Source organism: Nomascus leucogenys, chromosome 4 (genome assembly GCF_006542625.1).
Source record: "Nomascus leucogenys isolate Asia chromosome 4, Asia_NLE_v1, whole genome shotgun sequence".
Taxonomy (NCBI): Eukaryota; Metazoa; Chordata; class Mammalia; order Primates; family Hylobatidae; genus Nomascus; species Nomascus leucogenys.
This window is the reverse complement of record NC_044384.1, coordinates 32835349-32854845: the sequence shown is the minus strand read 5'-3', so window position 1 is coordinate 32854845 and position 19497 is coordinate 32835349. Positions and strand designations below refer to the sequence as shown.

General features: G+C 46.4%; 2 protein-coding genes across 3 annotated transcripts in view; one reads left to right on the top strand and one right to left on the bottom strand.

Moving 5' to 3' along the window:
• Positions 1 to 406: 406 nt before the first annotated feature.
• Positions 407 to 19497, top strand: part of KATNAL2 (katanin catalytic subunit A1 like 2) — a 219792-nt gene continuing 200701 nt past the window's right edge. For both annotated transcript variants that reach the window (XM_030810487.1, XM_012506288.2), the window contains exons 1-2: positions 407 to 610; positions 1187 to 1256. In XM_030810487.1, coding sequence (XP_030666347.1) covers positions 1206 to 1256 — 51 coding nt within the window. In that variant the 5' untranslated portion in view covers positions 407 to 610; positions 1187 to 1205. The remainder of the gene's footprint in view (positions 611 to 1186; positions 1257 to 19497) is intronic.
• On the bottom strand, positions 16620 to 19476 carry LOC105739615 (elongin-A3). The gene has a single exon (XM_030810486.1). The coding sequence runs from the start codon at positions 18935 to 18937 to the stop codon at positions 17198 to 17200; it is 1740 nt and encodes a 579-aa protein (XP_030666346.1). The 5' UTR covers positions 18938 to 19476; the 3' UTR covers positions 16620 to 17197.

Below are 19497 nucleotides of genomic sequence, written 5' to 3'. Positions count from 1 at the left end.
GCTTTTTGGGCCTGTTTGCATAACTGTAAATTGGGGCATTAATAACTTCTCCATGTTGTGTTAGGATTATATTAGATAGCCAAGTAAATCACATAGTACATTGGTGCTGTAGATGTTTACTAAGTTACAGTTATGATTATTAATTAGAAAGTGGTCAACAATTTCACATGGTGCCAAGTTGGAATAAGATAAAGAATATTAAATAATCTATAATCGGATTCCCCAATTAGGAAGTCATTGACGACTCTGGCAAGAACTGCTTCAAAGGAGCAGAACCAGAATGTGTTGAGAAATGGGTGGAAGGTGAGGAAATAAGGAAGAAGATAGCTAGTCCTTTCAGAAAGCTTGCCCTGAATGGGAGAGAGGTGATTCAGTTCAACACTTATGAGAACTTTTTTTTTTGTAGATTGAGGAGACTTGAATATTTTTGTATCCTGAAAGAAGAAATGGATGAAGAAGACCGAAGATAATGATGAAGGGATAATTTGGAATAGGATTCACAGCAAGAGAGACAGAAGGGAAAGACATTGAAGAAACAGACTAATTAACACGTGAAGAAAATAGAGCAGAGGACAACACGTCCATGTTTTTCCACGTCTAATGAGAACAGGTCTGATGTGAAAGGAATTGGAGGAGAAGGGGAAGTTTGATGATGCACAGTTTGCATCCCAGAAGGCTCTTGACAACCAAAGTGTCCACAGCAGATTCGTCCAGTCTAGATAGACCATGCACAGAGAATTTCAAAGAAAAGCAGAATAGATTTCCAAACCTTTATCCTAATCCAGGGAGTAGAAGACGGGACGTCAAAATATAGTCTTGGGCATAGAAGCACTGGGTCGCAAAGGCCTGAACAACTGCTGAAATCAAGGACAAATATGGTATATGGCCCTGGGTCAGCTTGTATTTTAGAAACGAGTTGAGAAAACCGAAACAATTGCAAAGCCCGCCCCATGCTCTAACAATCTTCCCTCTTCGATCTCTTCATTGGCCAGTGTCACGCAAACACTCTGGATTAAACATGCATGGTCTAACATTGATTGGCATGTTAAAAGAATCCTTCTGTGGCCAGCGATTGGCGGGCGTGTCTAGGATCTAGCCAATCCGGAAAGGGGCGGGCTGGTTAAGCGCCAGGTTCCTTAGATCGACCGGTCAGCCCAGTAACTGACTCCTTTTCTCCCTTCTCTAGGGTCCTAGCACAGTGTCTGATGGAGCTTTCCTACCAGACCCTCAAATTCACGCATCAGGCGCGGGAAGCGGTAAGGAACGCATATATAAAAAATGACTATACCAAGAACCCCTCGCCTGCTGTTGCTGCAGGGCGATTCCGAGTCTCCGGTTGCTATGGCGACAGAGTCCGCTACTAGAGCAGCGCAAACGCAGTGAGAGGCGCTCAGCCTGTGTGGTTAAATCCCGGGCTGGGCTTGCAGCCATGATGGAGGGAAAAATAAATGAGACACAGGCGGGTTTGGGGGTGACAACGGGTCGGATGAAAGGGACGGCAGCGTCGGTTCCTGATTGAGGAAATGAGGTATTGAGGGGGAGGTGTTATTAGACACTGGATCTTGATTGGGTGAATGGATTTGGGGAGTGGTCAAAATTAGATTGTTGAAAGACAGGAAAACATTGACCTGGGAGTTAGTTAGAATATTGGCTTCTGATCTTGATTTGCCATTACTAAGGCGAGAGATCTTAGGCATTTAATTCCCCTCTTGGGCTTCAGTTTCTCCTTCTGAAAGTCAGGGAATTGGACTGTAATCTTTTTCACACGAAGATTATATGAGCTCTACAATACATTAAGTGGTTTACTGTGGTCTGTATCACCTGCTACTGGCCAGCAATTCTTTCCACAGCGATGAACATGAATTGAGGACACACTTGTCTGCCAGGCACTGGGGAGATAAAAACAATGTGGGGGCGGGGGGGAAGGAAAAATAAAATTCAAGTTAAAAAATACTTCTACCTGGATCTCATTCCTAGAGGTTCAGAATTACTGGCTTGGGATGAGTCCTATGCATCAATATTTTTAGAAAGCTCAACAGGCGATTACAGTGTGTAGCCAAGGTTATGAACCACAGCTCTAGTATCTCCTACCTTTTAAAGACTAATAATACACAAAAAGGTAACCCTCTGGCTTCATACCCCTCTGTAGTTACCAGCCTCTGTTCATTTCTCTCCATCTTCTAGAAAAGGTTGGCTACACATGTTGTTGCTAATTCCTCACCTCCGGATTGTACTTAAGCTTATTTTAATCTGAGCATGAACTACCTGCCTCAGAATCTTTTGGGTTACCCTTTAATAGCGCAGATTCTTGAGCCTCATGAAGACACTGAATCAGAAAGCCCCTGGGATGATTTCTTGAAACTTGCACTTTAAGAACGAACTCTACGTTTGAAAAACACAGCCGTAAACGTTCTCATATATTTTCATGACTTCTTGTACTATCTTTTAAAATTTTGTCTTTTTGGAGACAGAGTCTTGCTCTGTCGCCCAGGCTGGAGTGCAGTGGCATGATCTCAGCTCACTGCAGCCTCCACCTCCTGGGTTCAAGTGAATCTCCTGCCTCAGCCTCCCGAGTAGCTGGGACTACAGTTACGCGCCACCATGCCCAGCTAATTTTTTGTATTTTTAGTAGAGACGGGGATTCACCATGTTGCCCAGTTTGGTCTCGAACTTTTGAGCTCAGGCAGTCTTCCCCCCTCAGCCTCCCAAAGTGCTAGGATAAAATGAGCCACTGTGCCTGGCCGACTTCGACTTCTTCTTCTTCTTCCTCTTCTTTTTTTTTTTTTTTTTTTTTTTTTTGAGACAGAGTTTTGCTCTGTTGCCCAGGCTGGAGTGCAATGGTGTGATCTCAGCTCACTGCAACCTCTGCCTCCTGGGTTCAAGCGATTCTCCTGCCTCAGCCTCCCGAGTAGCTGGGATTACAGGCATGTGCCACCATGCCCAGCTAATTTGTTTGTTTGTTTTAGTAGAGATGGGGTTTCTCCATGTTGGTCAGGCAGGTCTCGAACTCCTGACCTCAAATGATCCGCCTGCCTTGGCCTCCCAAAGTGCTGGGATTACAAGCATGAGCCACCGTGCTCGACCAAACTTCTAATACTATCTATATGCCAAAAACTCCCCCAACCTACCTCAACTGGACTTCTTTGTTAAGCCCCAGACCAATGATCCAGAAGATAAAATATGGATAGGACAATGGATCAACTGATTACTTGACATATCTACTGGGGTGTTGCAAGTATCTGCATTGTGTGTGTCTGTATGTGTGTGTATGTGTGTTTGAGACAGGGTTTCACTCTGTCATTCAGGCTGGAGTGCAGTGGTGCGATCATGGCTCACTGTAGTCTCAACCTGCTCAAGGGATCCTCCTGCCTCAGCTTTTCAAGTAGCAGGAACTACAGGCATGCACCACCATGCCCGGCTAATTTTTCTGTATATTTAGTAGAGATGGGTTTTGCCATGTTGCCCAGGCTGGTCTTGAACTCCTAGGCTCAAGTGATCCTCCCACCTCGGCCTCCCACAGTGCTGGAATTATAGGCATGAGCCACTATGCCTTGCATCTTAACTTGTTTAATGCCTAATTACTTCTTCTCCTCCTTCTCCTTTTCCTTTTCTGCTTCTCCTTTTTCTCCTTCTCCTTCTTCTTTTCTTCAACAGGGTCTTATTCTGTCACCCAGGCTAGAATGCAGTGGTGTGATCTCAGCTCACTGCAACCTCCGTCTCCCAAGCTCAGGTGATTCCCCCACCTCAACCTCCCAAGTAACTGGAACCACAGGCATGTGCCATCACACCTGGTTAAATTTTGTATTTTTTGTAGAGAGTTTCACCTTGTTGCCTGGGCTGGTCTCAAACTCCTGGGCTCAAGTGATCCGTCTGCCTTGGCCTCCCAAAGTGCTCAGATTACAAGCGTGAGCCTTTGTGTCTGGCTTAATGCTTAACTTTTAACTGTCCTCTCTAAAACCTGTACCTTTCCCAGTCTTTCCCCATAGGGGAAACCACCCCAGTGAAACCACCATTCATCCGATTGCTCAAATCATAATTCTGGGGGTCATTCTTAGCTCCTCCTTTCTCCTAGTCCCTCTCCTCTGTCCTCTACAAGAGGAAGACATCAGCAAATCTTATCGATTCTACTTCTATAATGTATCTTTAATAATCCATATATTCACATCCACCTCCTGATCTAAACCTCCATGCCCTGTCACTGGAACCACGTTAATAGCATCTTAGCTATTCCCCGTTGGTTTTTGCCTCTCTTCAGTCCATCCTTCATCCAATGATCAGGGTGATTTTCTTAAAATAGTGCCACTCTTTTAATGGGATCCTTTTAATGGCTTTCCATTACACTTGGGATAAACCCTCCAAATCTTGACAAGACCTACAAAGCACTGCAATAAAGCCCAACCTCCGCCTCCATGCTTTTCCTCTCCATTTTCTGTGTTGCCTCTCAGTGCTCCAGCCACATTCTCCCTAATCTGACGTCTGACAACTCCATAGCATTTATGCCATACATTTAGTATTTAATTGGATTAATTATATTGTTATCTGTTCTTGGAACTTGAAAGCAACACAGGAATTCAAGCCTTATTTTTTGTTTTAGTCCCTAGATAGTGCTAAGAGCAATATTTAGGTATGCTCACTGATGGTTTGATCTCTTGGGGTCTGTGTGCAAGGAATTGTGCTGAGTAGGGATCTGGAGAAGCTGGAGGAGGGGATGTGATCCAGTGTGTTAGATATAAAGAGGACTGCACGTCCACAAGACACTCTGATCACCTACATCATCTACTATACTGGGATTTTTGGAATATTTTCTTTGTACTTGGTTTATTTTTGTTGTTTCAAATTATTTATTTACACATATATTTTCAATTTTTAATTTTTAACAAAATAATGGCAGCACATCACTTAAAATTATAATAGTTCAACAAAATTTGAAAAAAACTGAGTCTCCTGCTTCACCTCAACTGGACCTTACTTAATTACTGCTCCCCAGAAGCAACTACTTCGACTTGTAGCAGCTTCTTCAAAATAACATGTTTATACTCTTTTTCTTTTTTTGAGACAGAGTTTCGCTCTTGATGCCCTGGCTAGAGTGCAATGGTGTGATCTCAGCTCACCACAACCTCCGCCTCCTGGGTTCAAGCGATTCTCCTGCCTCAGCCTCCTGAGTAGCTGGGGCTACAGACGCCCACCACCACACCAGGCTAATTTTTTATTTTTAGTAGAGACGGGGTTTCTCCATGTTGGCCAGGCTGGTCTCGAACTCCCAACCTCAGGTGATCTGCCTGCCTTGGCCTCCCAAAGTGCTGGGATTACAGGCGTGAGCCACCGCGCCTGGCGATGTTCATACTCCTGAAGCTTGATTTTTCATTCTCAGTTATAGTCTACTCACTTTTATGAAGATGAGCACTGAACTCTCTTCTACTTCTCCCTGTCCCTGGCCTCCTCCCACCATCAGTATGTACTTCCCTTCCCTCATTCTCTCAACACGGAGAGAAATTCTATCATAATTTTCATTAAATCAATTTTCAGTATTAATATTAATCCGATTGCGTAAATACTATTTAGAGCTGAGCCATACAGTGCACTTTGGTTATATTTTATATTTTATTTAACTTTTGGGACAAGACTCAATCATATATTAACCAATGCATTCTTCTTTGGTTTACTTTTCTGTATTTTTTTTTTTTTTTTGAGATGGAGTCTTGCTCTGTCACCCAGGCTGGAGTGCAGTGGCACAAATCTCGGCTCACTGCAAGCTCCGCCTCCCGGGTTCACACCATTCTCCTGCCTCAGCCTCTCCGAGTAGCTGGGACTACAGGTGCCCGCCACCATGCCTGGCTAATTTTTTGTATTTTTAGTAGAGACGGGGTTTCACCGTGGTCTCGATCTCCTGACCTCGTGATCTGCCCGCCTCAGCCTCCCAAAGTGCTGGGATTCAAAGCGTGAGCCACCACGCCCGGCCACTTTTCTGTATATCTGGTACCACTTCCTTCCTTTCCTTTCCAACAGAACTGTAAAATTCTCAGTGTGGGGAAGCTCATCAGGTAATTTCTAAGTCCTATTTTTTTTTTTTTTTTTTTTTTTACTGGGTGGCATCCTTTCTGGATCTCTGAGATTCTCCTGCTGTGTCAACTCATTGCTCTTTGGGCTTACTATACAGCTTTTTTTTTTTTTTTTTTTTTTTTTTCCCCCAGGAAATCCCTTCCTCCCTTCCCTGTGTTAGAAATCCTGCTTCCTGGGCTCCATGTCTTCCCCCTTCTTGCCCTATATCCCTCTTGTAGTGAAAAATATCAACCAATAACTATCTGAGAAAAGATATATGGGAGGTAAAGCTTTGTAAACACAGTATCTATGAAACTTTTCCTCTCACCTTGATTGGTGATTTGGCTGACGTTAATACTCTAGGTTGGGACTGATTTCATCTCAATTGAGAAGGCATTGCTCCATTACTTTTTTAATTAATTAATTAATTTATTTATTTATTATTTTGAGTAGGGTCTTGCTCTGTCAACAGTGGCCCGACCTTGGCTCACTGTAACCTCCACCTCCCAGGTTCAAGCTATTATTCCCATGCCTCAGCCTCCCAAGTAGTTGAGATTACAGGGGTGCGCCACCATGCCCGGCTAACTTTCTATTTTTAGTAGACACGAGGTTTCACCACGTTGCCCAGGCTGGTCTCGACCTCCTGGCCTCAAGTGCTCCACCTGCCTTGGCCTCCCAAAGTGCTGGGGTTACAGGCATGAGCCACCATGCTAGGCCCCAGTTTCTTTCTTTCTTTCTTTTTTAGAGATAGACAGAGTCTCTCCCAGGCTGGAGTGCATTGGCATGATTTAGCTCATTGCAGCCTTGAATTCTTGGGCACAAATGATCCTCCCACCTCAGCATCCCAAGTAGCTGGGACTACAAATGTGCACCACCATACCTGGTTAAATTTTTTATTTTTTGTAGAGACAGGGATCTCACTATGTTGCACAGGCGGTTTCAAACCCCTGGCCTCAAGTGATCTTCCCCTACCCACCACCTAGGCCTTCTAAAGTGCTGGGATTATAGGCATGAGCTATTGCACTCAGCCTGCAGGTATGGTTTTTTTTTTTTTTTTTTTTTTTTGAGATGGAGTCTCACTCTGTCACCCAGGCTGGAGTGCAATGGTGCGATCTCGGCTCACTGCAACCTCCGCCTCCTGGGTTCAAGCGATTCTCCTGCCTCAGCCTCCTGAGTAGCTGGGACTCTAGGTGCATACCACCACGCCCGGCTACTTTTTGTATTTTTAGTAGAGATGGAGGTTTAACCATATTGATCAGGCTGATCTCGAACTCCTGACCTCATGATCCACCTGCCCCAGCCTCCCGAACTGTTGGGATTACAGGCATGAGCCACTGCCCCCGGCCCAGGTATGTTTTTTATTGATGGCTGAATGTTCCTTTTTCACTGTATCCTGTTCTTGCAAGATGTCATGGTTTCTTTTGTCTCTCTGAGGAGGTTTTCCTTTCCTTCCTGCCTGCCTGCCTTTCTTTTTCTTTCTTTTGTTTCCTTCCTCCCTTCTCTTTGTTTCCTTCCCTCCCTCCCTCCCTGCTTCCTTCCTTTCTTTTTTTTTTGAGGTGGAGTCTTGCTCTGTTGCCCAGGCTGGAGTGCAGTGGCATGATCTCGGCTCACTACAACCTCTGCCTCCCGGGTTCAAGCGATTCTCCTGCCTTAGCCTCCTGAGTAAGTGGGACTACAGGCGTGTGCCACCACGCCAGGCTAATTTTTTGAATTTTTAGTAGAGACGGGGTTTCACCGTATTAGCCAGGATGGTCTTGATCTCCTGACCTCATCATCTGCCCGCCTCAACTTCCCAAAGTGCTGGGATTACAGGCATGAGCCACTGCTCCCGGCACCTTCCTTCTTTTCTTTTTCTTTCTCTCTTCTAACATTTTGTCTGTTTTCCCTTATGTTCCTTTTTGTATTTTTTAATTTGTGGTTTTGTTTTTCATGTGGGATATTTTCCTCAAAAGTCAGTGATACATGGTTGTCCATTTATTTTTAAGAATGAGACACCTAGGCTGGGCATGGTGGCTCACACCACTAATGCCAACACTTTGGGAGGCCGAGGCAGGTGGAGTGCTTGAGGCCAGAGGTCGAGACCAGCCTGGGCAACGTGATGAAACCCTGTGTCTACTAAAAATAGAAAGTTAGCCGGGCATGGTGGCACCACCCCTGTGTTAGAGGTGGGAGGGTTGCTTAAGTCCAGGAGTTTGAGACCAGCCTGGGCAACATAGTTAGACCTCTTCTCAACAAAAAATAAGCAAAATGAACTGGCCATGGTGACAAGTGCTGGTGGTCCCAGCTACCTGGAGGGCTAAAGTGGAAAGATTACTTGGGGCCGGTGGGTTGAGGCTGCAGTGAGCAGTGATCACACCACTGCACTCCAACCTGGGCGACACATGGAGACCCTGTCTCAAAAAAAAAAAAAAAGAATAAGACACCTAAAAGTTAATTAGAATTTTTGTGTTTTAGAGGAGGCCTGTCTCACACAGACAGTTTTTCTGTAGGATAATCAGGTACCAGGGCCCTTTTCATTGGGGCATGCCAAATGTCAGTTATGTGTAGGTCTTTTTTCTGAGGCCTTTCATTTCTATGCTCTCCTTCAGGGAATAAGGGCAAAATAAGTTTGGTTGCCAGCAGTGTTGGAGAGAACAGAGGAAGACTTTGTGGGGGTGAAAGCAGGGAATGGAAGATGGGGTTTCACCTCTCTCTTCAGTATATACGCTTCCACTGAATTATGCCTTTCTTCAGGTAGTCCAGGTAGTCCTGGTAGTCCCATCTTCTGCCTGGGTAGGGGAGGAATTGTAACCTGATTGGAGAAGGGGAGGGAATCTGCAATACTCTGTTCAGCATGCTCTTTATACCTCACTTCTGCCCTTGGAGGTGCCTGATGACTCCAGAGGAACCTGGTGTCCCCATTCCTGTAACTTTCTAGGGTTCTGTTATAGATATATGTTTTCTTCTGCTCCTTCTCCTTCTCCTTCTGCTTCATCTTTTTTTTTTTTTTTTTTTTTCCTGATATGGAGTCTTGCTCTGTCACCAGGCGGGAGTACAGTGCGTGATCTCGGCTCACTGCAACCTCTGCCTCCTGGGTTCAAGCAATTCTCCCACCTCAGCCTCCAGAGTAGCTGGGACTACAGGCATATGCCACCACACCTGGCTAATTTTTGTATTTTATTTTTATTTTTGGTAGAGACAGGGTTTCACCATGTTGGCCAGGCTGGTCTTGAGCTCCTGACCTCAAGTGATCCACCTGCCTCAGCCTCCCAAAGTGCTGGGATTATAGGCATGAGCCACTGTGCCTGGCCTCTGCTTCTTATTGGCTTCTTTCCCTGTAGGTGTTGGTTTTCTCTATTTTTGGTTTTCTTTGCTTTTGGCTTTCTTTGCTTTAAGTCAGCTGGTGTTTATCCATTTGCTTCCCATGTGTCAATTTCCTCCCTCCCTCCCTCCCTCCCTCCTTCTTCTTTCTTTCTTTCTTTCTTTCTTTCTTTCTTTCTTTCTTTCTTTCTTTCTTTCTCTTTCTCTCTTTCTTTCTCTTTCTCTCTCTTTCTCTTTCTTTCTCTTTCTCTCTCTTTCTCTTTCTTTCTTTCCTCTCTTTCTTTCTCTCTCTCTCTTTCTTTTTTTTTTTTTTTTGAGACAGAGTTTCACTCTTGTTGCCCAGGCTGGGGTGCAATGGCACAATCTCAGCTCACCGCAACTTCTGCCTCCCAGGTTCAAGTGATTCTCCTGCCTCAGCCTCCCAAGTAGCTGGGATTACAGGCATGCACCACCACGCCCGGCTAATTTTGTGGGGTTTTTTTTTGTTTTTTGTTTGTTTTTCAGTAGAGACAGGGTTTCTTCATGTTGGTCGGGCTGGTCTTGAACTCCTGACCTCAGGTGATCCGTCCGCCTTGGCCTCCCAAAGTGCTGGAATTACAGGCATGAGCTACCACGCCTGACTCTTTCTTTCTTCCTTCCTTCCTTCCTTCCTTCCTTCCTTCCTTCCTTCCTTCTTTATTTCTTTCATTCTTTCTTTCTGTGTTTGTTTGGAAACAGGGTCTCACCCTTTTGCCCAGGCTGGAATGCATTGGTGCCATCAAGGCTCACTGCAGCCTTAACCTCTTGGGCTCAATCCATCCTCCTGCTTCAGCCTCTGGAGTAGTTGGGACCACAGGCATGCACCACTATTCCTGGCTAATTTTTAAATTTTTTGTAGGGATGGTGGTCCCTTATGTTGCTCAGGTCAGTCTTGAACTCCTGTCCTCACACAATCCTCCCACTTCAGCCTTCCACAGTGCTGGGATTACAGGTGTGAGCCAGCTTGCCTGGTTTGGGTCATAGATTTTTTTATTCTTTTACCATCATTTTAATAAGGCTTTGGGAGGGAGCAGAGATAAGTGGTCTCAAGAACACTGTTTATTTAGATATTTATTGAGTGCCTACTGGGTACAAAGAATCCTACTAGTTGCTATTGCAGAGGGTGGTTTCAGAGAAGTGAATATTTAAAAAACTGACTAACATATGATTTATATCTAAAATATTTTTTAAATTGATTTCAAGCTAGGCATTTGTCACACATGTTTACATATTCAAATTTAGTTTTCAGTATGGTTATTTCTTTGGATATTGTAGGGTCTGGTGGCTGAGCATGAGAGGGGGTATTAGATGCTTTTGAATTTATATCATTTATTCATTAACTCATACGATAAACACAATTTAGTGCCTACTTTCTGTAAAACATGGTACTGGTGTTTTGAGATATGCCTAAATGGGATTAGTGACACTAACACTACTGATTATTTTTAGAAAGGCCATCTTCTCTTGGTTTTCATGATACTACCGTCTCTTTGTTTCCTACATTTCTTTCTGGTCTCCTTGATGAGATGCTCTCTCTCTGCCCCTTAAATTCTTGTTCTTTAGGATCTAAATTTGTCTTTTCTGACCAGCCCCTTTACCAATTTAATAAAGTGTCCCTTCTTGATTTAGGGAGTAGATATCACCACACCATTCTTATCCCAGGAAATTATATTTGAATGTTTACTGGTTGCTTTCTTCCCCCCATCCCAGTAGACTGTAGGCTCCTTAAGAGCAAGAACTCTGGCAAGTTTCTTTTCTGACTAGCAAATTGATCATGCTTTTGCAGAGCTTCTCAGTCTTTAGTGCGCACATTAAACGCCTGGGAGGTTTTGAAAATTCATATGCTGAGGCCAGGCGTGGCGGCTCATGCCTGTAATCCCAGCACTTTGGGAGACCAAGGCAGGCAGATCACCTGAGGTCAGGAGTTCCAGACCATCCTGACCAATATGATGAAACCCCATCTCCACTAAAAATACAAAAATTAGCCAGGCGTGGTGGCATGCACCTGTAATCCCAGCTATTTGGGAGGCTGAGACAAGAGAATTGGTTGAACCTGGGAGGTGGAGTTTGTGGTGAGCCGAGATCGTGCCGTTCAGCCTGGGACACGAGCGAAACTCCATCTCAAAAAAAAAAAAAAAAGAAAGAAAGAAAAAGAAAATTCATATTCTGATCCAGAAGTTTTGGAGTGGGACTGCTTTGCCAGTTAATTTTATGTGTCAACTTGACTGCGCGATGGGGTGCCCAGGCGTTTAGTCAACATTATCCTTGACTGTCTGTAAAGGTGTTTCTGGGGGAGACTAACGTTTCAATCAGTAGATTGAGAAAAGCAGATTGCCCTCTTCTTTTTTTTTTGAGACGGAGTCTCGCTGTCGCCCAGGCTGGAGTGCAGTGGCATGATCTCGGCTCACTGCAGGCTCCGCCCCCCGGGGTTCACGCCATTCTCCTGCCCCAGCCTCCGGAGTAGCTGGGACTACAGGCGCCCGCCACCTCGCCCGGCTAATTTTTTGTATTTTAGTAGAGACGGTGTTTCACCGTGTTAGCCAGGACAGTCTCGATCTCCTGACCTCGTGATCCGCCCACCTCGGCCTCCCAAAGTGCTGGGATTACAGGCGTGAGCCACCGCGCCCGGCCCTTTTTTTTTTTTTTTTTTTTTTTTTGAGACAGAGTTTCACTCTTGTTGCCCAGGCTGGAGTGCAATGGCATGACCCCGGCTCACTGAAACCTCTGCCACCCAGGTTCAAGCGATTCTCTTGCCTCAGCCTCCCAAGTATCTGGGATTACAGGCATGCGCCATCACGCCTGGCTAATTTTGTATTTTTAGTAGAGACAGGGTTTCTCCATGTTGGTCAGGCTGGTCTCAAACTCCTGACCTCTGGTGATCCGCCCGCCTCGGCCTCCCAAAGTGCTGAGAATACAGGTGGGAACCACCGAACGTGGCCTAATTATTGTATTTTTAGTAGAGACAGGGTTTCACCATATTGGCCAGGATGGTCTCCATCTCCTGACCTCGTGATCCACCTGCCTCAGCCTCCCAAAGAGCTGGGATTACAGGTGTGAGCCACCGCACCCGGCCAGATTGCCTTCTTTAATGTGGATTGGCCTCATCCAATCAGTCAAAGGTCTGAATAGAATAAAAGACTGATCCTCCCACATGTAAGAGGGAATTCCTCCTTTCTGACTGTCTTTAAACTGGGACAGTGTTTTGTTTTGTTTTTTTTTTTCTGCATTTGGACTCAAACTGAAATATTGGCTTTTCCTGAGTCTTGAGTCTGGCCGCTTTTAGATTAGAACCACACCATCTACTCTCCTGGTTCGGGGGCCTTCAGACTTAGACTGAAACTGTATCATTGGCTCTTCTGGGTCTCCAGCTTGTTGACTGCAGATCTTGGGACTTGTCAGCTTCTATAATCACATGAGTGTTATAATAATAAATCATTATAATTATAAATTCCCTATAATAAATCTAGTAAATAATAAATAATCTAATAAAAGTAATAATCTAGTACAAAATAATCTAGTAAATAATAAATCTAGTAAAAAATATATATACACACATATATTTATACACACACGTGCATGCATGTGTGTGTGTGTGTGCATGTTTATATAATTTGTTCTGCCTCTCTGGAGAGCTGTGACTAATACAGATTTGTATCACAAGCTTCTATGTTTTACTTCTGATGCTGCTGGTGATCTTTTGGTAGCAAAGATATGAAATAGAGATTTTTCTCCTACTCCATTTTAAATTTAGTGTTTAATACAAATAAGACTGTACATAATCTGTATACCTCTGCCACTTTCTTTTTCTTAACTGAATGTAAGAATCCTCTATAATGCTCTAAGGCCAAAGAATTATGTCATTGTTTTTAATTTGACCGCATAATTAAAAACAAACAAAATAATAATTGGAGTCAATGCACGATAATGGTTTTTGGAAAACTGGAATTGATCCACACATTCATGTGTATGCACAAAATAATCCTAAAACAAAGTCATGTTTGTTTATTCTCATGTGTCATTATACATACTTTTCAAAAGTTGTTACTCTGCCTTGGTAAACCTTTTATATTACAAAATATGGACTGTGTTAGCTAATTAGTAAGGTCATGAGTGTTGTTAAAATGCCTTAGTTTTTATTAATTGCATGGGCTCCTAAAAAAAGAGTAATTGAAAATTTAATTACATCAGTGCTTTTCTTCAAATAACTGAAGCTTATTAAACTTCAAATGTTCAAACATTTAAGCATCTATTGAAATACCAATAGCTATAAAAAATGTGCAGTTCTAAATACTAATTAAACAAACTCTAAATAACCATAAAGCTAAGCTGAATTTTAAGTAACTCTTACATTTTAAGTGCTCTGTTCTGCTCATATACAAGGAAGATTAACCCCTTCAATTCTGACTACTGCTACAGCCTCGTGGGCATCTCTTAAAATGCTGTGGCTGCTATTGAACCACTTTCTTCTTATACTTGGACCACAAAAGAGACAAATTAGACAACCTGGAACACATTGCTAATGCCACATTAGTACTCTTGGAACCTTTTTTTTAAAAACTAACTGAGAATATACAGACATAAATTTGTGTATTTCATGTTTTGTGTCAAAACATACTTGCTTTCTTTTGTAAAAATAATGTTTGTTAGGTTTTACTTTTAATTTTTTTTGGAGACAGAGTCTCTCTTTGTCGCCCAGGCTGGAGTGCAGTGGCAAAACCTTGGCTCACTGCAACCTCCGCCTCCCAGGTTCAAGCTTTTCTCCTGTCTCAGTCTCCTGAGTGGCTGAGATTACAGGCATCCGCCACCATGCCTGACTAATTTTTGTATTTTTTAGTAGAGATGGGGTTTCACCATGTTGGCCAGGCTGGCCTCAAACTCCTGACCTCAAGTGATCTGCCTGCCTCGGCCTCCCAAAGTGCTGAGATTACAGGTGAGAGCCACCACGCCTGGCCAGTTTTTAATTTTAAATACCCAAAGTATAAATTTCACCACCCAAATACATCCTATAAACATTTTAAAAAATTGATATGACCTTCTACTTTCAACTGAGATGGCATAATTGGCACCAGACCAGGTCTCCTGTAAGAAACTAGAAAACTGGACTAAATATATGAGTAAACTCTTTTCAAGCATTGGATTATGTGATTTTTTGGACAATGTAATTATGAGAGAAGACCTTCTATTTGGAAGCAATAACTAGATTCTGGTTCTGGAAGGAGAACCCAAAAAAAGCAGCTGGGCACTGTGGCTCATGCCTGTAATCCCAGCACTTTGGGAGGCCCAGGCAGGTGGATCACCTGAAGGTCAGGCGTTTCAGCCTAATCTCACCAACATGGTGAAACCCCATCTCTACTAAAAATACAAAAAATTAGCTGGGTGTGGTGGTGGGCGCCTGTAATGCCAGCTACTCGGGAGACAAATTGCTTGAACTGGGGGGGCGGAGGTTATAGTGAACCGAGTGCTCCATTGCACTCCAGCCTGGGCAACCCAAGAGCGAAACTTCAAAAAAAAAAAAATGCACAGCAGTTTTGCTAAGATGAAGCAATAGAGATTGGAGTTTGGGAAGACTGAGTTGGTTAGAACTGGGAGGGAATAGTTTCAGAGAGGAGGAGCTATGCAAAAAAGAGCTCCACAATTATTGACTTTTGGCTGAATACTGGGCTGCACATACATAGAGGAAAAACATATAAAACTGCTTTCATAACATTTAGAGACATTTGAATTGTGACCAACTTAAGTGGAGAAATTTTGTGGGACAGAAGAGCATTTAGTAGAGCTCCAAGAAAGGCTATGCATAAGAGTAAGCAAAGCCAGGCACAGCCTAGAATAAAGGCTACTTTAGATATCCCTTACCTAACAAAGCTTAACAACAAGGTCTGATATGAAGAAACTGATCTGCAAGTAACTAAAGTGTAGAGGGACGAGATGTGGACAAAACCCCTCAGACACCGGGTTAAAGAAGGAAGTGGCTTTATTTGGCTGGGAGCATCAGCAGACTTGCGTCTTAAGAACTGAGCTCCCTAAAAAAGAAATTATTGGCCCTTCTAAGGGCTTGCAACACTAAGGGGACCACGTGAAAGGGTCATGATAGATCGAGCAAATATGGGGGACATAACTAGGGGCTACATGCATTAGTTAACACAACAGAAAGTTTTGCAATGCTTCCTCATACAATGTCTGGAATTTACAGATAACAAAAGTAGTTTAGGTCAGGGGTAGATTTTTTAATTTTTTTCTTTAACTACGAGGACCAGGTGGTGGCTCCAGGCCATCTGGCTATTTATCTTACTTTTGTTTCCTTTTAACTTTTTGCTTTCTCCCTTACCACACGTCTTATAAACTAGGCAAGGTGGCAGGGGCGGTGGGAGTGGGGGTGGGCAGCAGGAGAAGTGGTGGTATCCCACCTCATTTTCCCCCACAGAGAATCTCACTTATTAGGGGGAGTTCTCACTTTCATCATCACTTTTTAAGTCTCTCTACATGACACAGTGACAGTGATTCATGTAATACACTTGTGTTGAAGTTTTCTGATGAACCAAGGTAGCAACAAAATATTTTATCATTTGTGGGAGCAATGGTAATACACAGGGGAGCAGCAAGCAAGTTCTTATTACTAGCAATAAACGTACAATGAGGGTATTGAATTCTCCCACAGCTGGAAGTGATTTTTCAAATAAAGACATAGGATTAAAGCTCTGCCAAACGTGTACAGGCACATCTGCCAACTTTGTAAGGTCACTGACCATATTTTTGACCACCTATTTTTGAAAATCTATTTGCAGACAACAATTGGTTAAGTTGAATCTTTCACAACCCGTTATTCAGGTGAGAGGAAAGAGTCCAAGGCCAGTCTATTTTGATACATGGCATTTTTATTTGGCCTTTCTGCTAGGAAAAAAGAGTCAAAACACCGCCAGTTTTGTCAGTGATTATTTCTAGGAGGGCGTGCAACCCTGTGATATGATTGAGCATATAGATGGGGCTTTCTCTCCTAAGAATAGAAGTTTTTAAGAGCTAGGCACTTGAACTTCCGGGAGTCTGTTTGGGGAAAGTGCTACAGTTATCTCCAAGCATTAAATTTTTTGCTTCCTAAGTCTACTGGACTCCTATGTTACTCCTTCCAAAAATATAACATGAGGAAATACATAGCTTCCTGGCAAGGTCTTCAGCCAACTGAGCAAATAGGATTATGGCTCAACCCCTTAAGAAGCTGAGACAACAGGGGCCGTGCCACCACGCTGGGCTAATTTTGGTATCTTTTGTGGAGATGGGGTTTCTCCGTTTGGCGCAGCCTGGTCTCCACCTCCTGGGCTCAAGCGAGCTGCTTTCCTCCGGCCTCCCAGAGGAGGACGGCTCGCGATTACAGGATCATGCCCGGCCTTTTATCTAAAAGAAATCAACAACAGCAACAAAACCTTCTGCGTAGTCGCAGTTATCAGTGTCGACTAATGGATTGAGAGTTTGTGTCTAAGAAGTCCTTATGCACTCGATGATTTCCCAAGAAAGGAAGACGAAAGGGAACGTCACATCTTGTACCTGATTTATGATTGCAACGAGGGCGTTTTTTAGAAAACAATCAGTGAACCACCAAAGTAGAATTGATTCGAATGCGTTCAGAATATCTTCTGAATTCTGAGGTGTCCTCCAAGCAGGGAGGCAGTGGCTGGGTGTGGGAGGCGAAAGTCACAGGGCCAGCACTTGACCCCTGCAGAATTCAGAGGCTCAAGTTTGCACCAAGCCAAGGGTTCTGGTGCCCATTGGAGGTTTCCTTCCCCAACCCGCATTGACTTTGCATTGGTCCTCCTCCCCCCAGATTTTATCTGTAAGGCAGGTCCTGAGTTTATCGTCGGGAGAATCTTCTCTTGTAGTCTCGAACTGCCTTGGCCATCAGCGGGGCCACTTTCTTGGCAGCCTGTTTCCGGGTGTTGGCCGCGGGCGCCCCGTGCTCATTGCTGCTGCTCTGGCAGGGGTTGGCCCGCTCCTCAGGGAGCCGGTGAAGGACGCTGCTGCTGCTGCTGCTGCTGCTGCTGCTGCTGCTGCTGCCGCCGCTAATGATGCCGCCCCCGCCGCCGTCCCCGAGCCCCCCGGCGCCCTGGCTGGAGGGAGCCTGGCTGCTTCCTGCGGGCTTGGGGGCTGGCTTGATCCCTCCATCTCCCGGGTCAGCTGCTCCTGCGGACTTCCCTTGCCTGCTGGAAGCATCCTGAGGCGTCTTGGCCGCAGAGTTGAAACAGATCATCTTTGTCTGACGGCGGCTGGGTTTGTTTTCACGTGCAGATCGGATTTTCGTGGTCACTACTCGCAGCCGCTGCTCTCGGGCGTCCCGAAGCCGCAGGTACAGCTCCCGCCAAGACTCGTGCTCCTGTGGCTTTTCCTCCTTGAAGTCGTGGAGACAATGAATCCTCCATAATTCATCTGTCTCTCGAGCCAGTGCGTGATTGTCTTTCTCTCTGCGATACAGCTGATCAGGCGTCCACCCTTCCAGAACGGGTTCAAGAACCGAGTAGGGGACCCCTCCCACGTCGCCGAGGGCGTCCGGATTGTTTCTAAGCACCCGGAGGCACTGCTGGCGCAGCGTCAGCACCTGCAGCTGGCAGGCAGGCCTGGAGCCCGAGTACACCTGCATCTTAGCGTTCACTCTGCGTCCAGGGAAAGCAGCTTCCTCCTGGAACGTTGGCGCGGAGAGTGCTTCTGGCTGTGCCTGGGAGGTCATGGCCTCAAAAGCGGACAGCAGATCGTAGTTGGCCTGCATCCAGGCCGCTGAGGGGTCCCAGAGCTCTAAGAAGACAGGGCTGGGCACCGTTTTCGGCCCGGCGGAATCAGCGCCGGCCGCCTGCAGCCTCCCTGACTGGCTTTCCTGCACAGGAGGCGATCTGTGAGCCGAAGCCCAGCGGGACGATTCGTGCCCCTCGCTGTGGCTCACCACGGCTTCCCCCTGGAGTTGGCCCTGGCAGCCTTGACCCAGCAGAGGCCCGCCCTGAGCTGCGTGAGCGTGGCCTCTTCCGGGTTCCTTCCCGGGCACGACGGGCTCAGGGCCCTCGGGCATCGGGAGGGGAGCGGTGCGCGTCGGAGGGGCCCGTTGGGGGCCGGAATCAGCTGGGGCCATTCTGGGGCGCTTCCTCTCGGCTCTGGGCTCGCGACTGGGAGACCTCGGGTGAGGTCTCTGCTGCCCCGGAGGTGTTCTGCGCGCTGTCCGTCTGTGCTCAGGGCTGTGAGATGGGCTCCTGGGGGCCGTCGCGTTTTCTGGGAAGCCCCGGGCCTTTTCCTGGTCCTGAAGAGCCTCCCCGAAGCGCTGTCGGGAAGCGCTCTCCTCGGGGTCCTGTGGGTCAGGCCCGGTGTTTCGGTCCACAAGCACCAGCTTCTTCCACCGGGCCGCTAAGTCTCTGGCAAAGTCGCCCACGTGCTGGTGCTTCCGCAGGCGCTTCACCGCCTTTCTGATTCCAGTCTCCGCCAGGATGTCTGCCGTCATGGGCAGGGCGGAGAGTTTCTGCAAATATTTCTCTAGCTTTCTGGGGTCCGTCTTAGTGGCCAGACGCACCTGCAGCTTCTCCACCGCGCGCAGCGTAGTGGACCCTGCCGCCATCTCACCGGAGCTGTGCGGGCGTCGCTGCCCTGGCGGTCGCGGCTCTGTCCTCGGGGCGGCGGGACACACGAAGTCTGGGGTGGCCGGTCCTCGCTGCCCGGTCGCCAGGCAGCGACCTGGGGATGTGGAGTCGCAGCCTGGAGCGAGCTCGGTCCTCGGAGCAGTGGGCCACTGGTTCCGGGGCGCTGGTCCTCGCGGACCGCAGGCCTCGGGGCGGGGAGTCCCCACCACCTGGAGCGAGCTGGGTCCTCGGCGCAGCGGGCCACTGGGTCTGGAACGCCGGTCCTTGCAGACAGCTGAGCTGGCCCGCTTCTGTTCCTCGGGATGTGGAGCCGCAGCCTGCAGTGACCTCCGCGGTGCGCCGTCCGTCCAACGCCGAAGGGAGCTCCCCTGCCAGAGCCCGGCCTTATATAGCCAGCCCCAGGCCCGCCCGGGGCTCCAGCCCTGCCACCCTTGGCCCCTGGGCTGCCCCGCCCCAATACCAATTCATTCCGTCGGCCCAAGGCAGCCAGTCGGGACGGTCCACGCCAGGTGGACTGCTGCGCCCCACAGGTTGATTC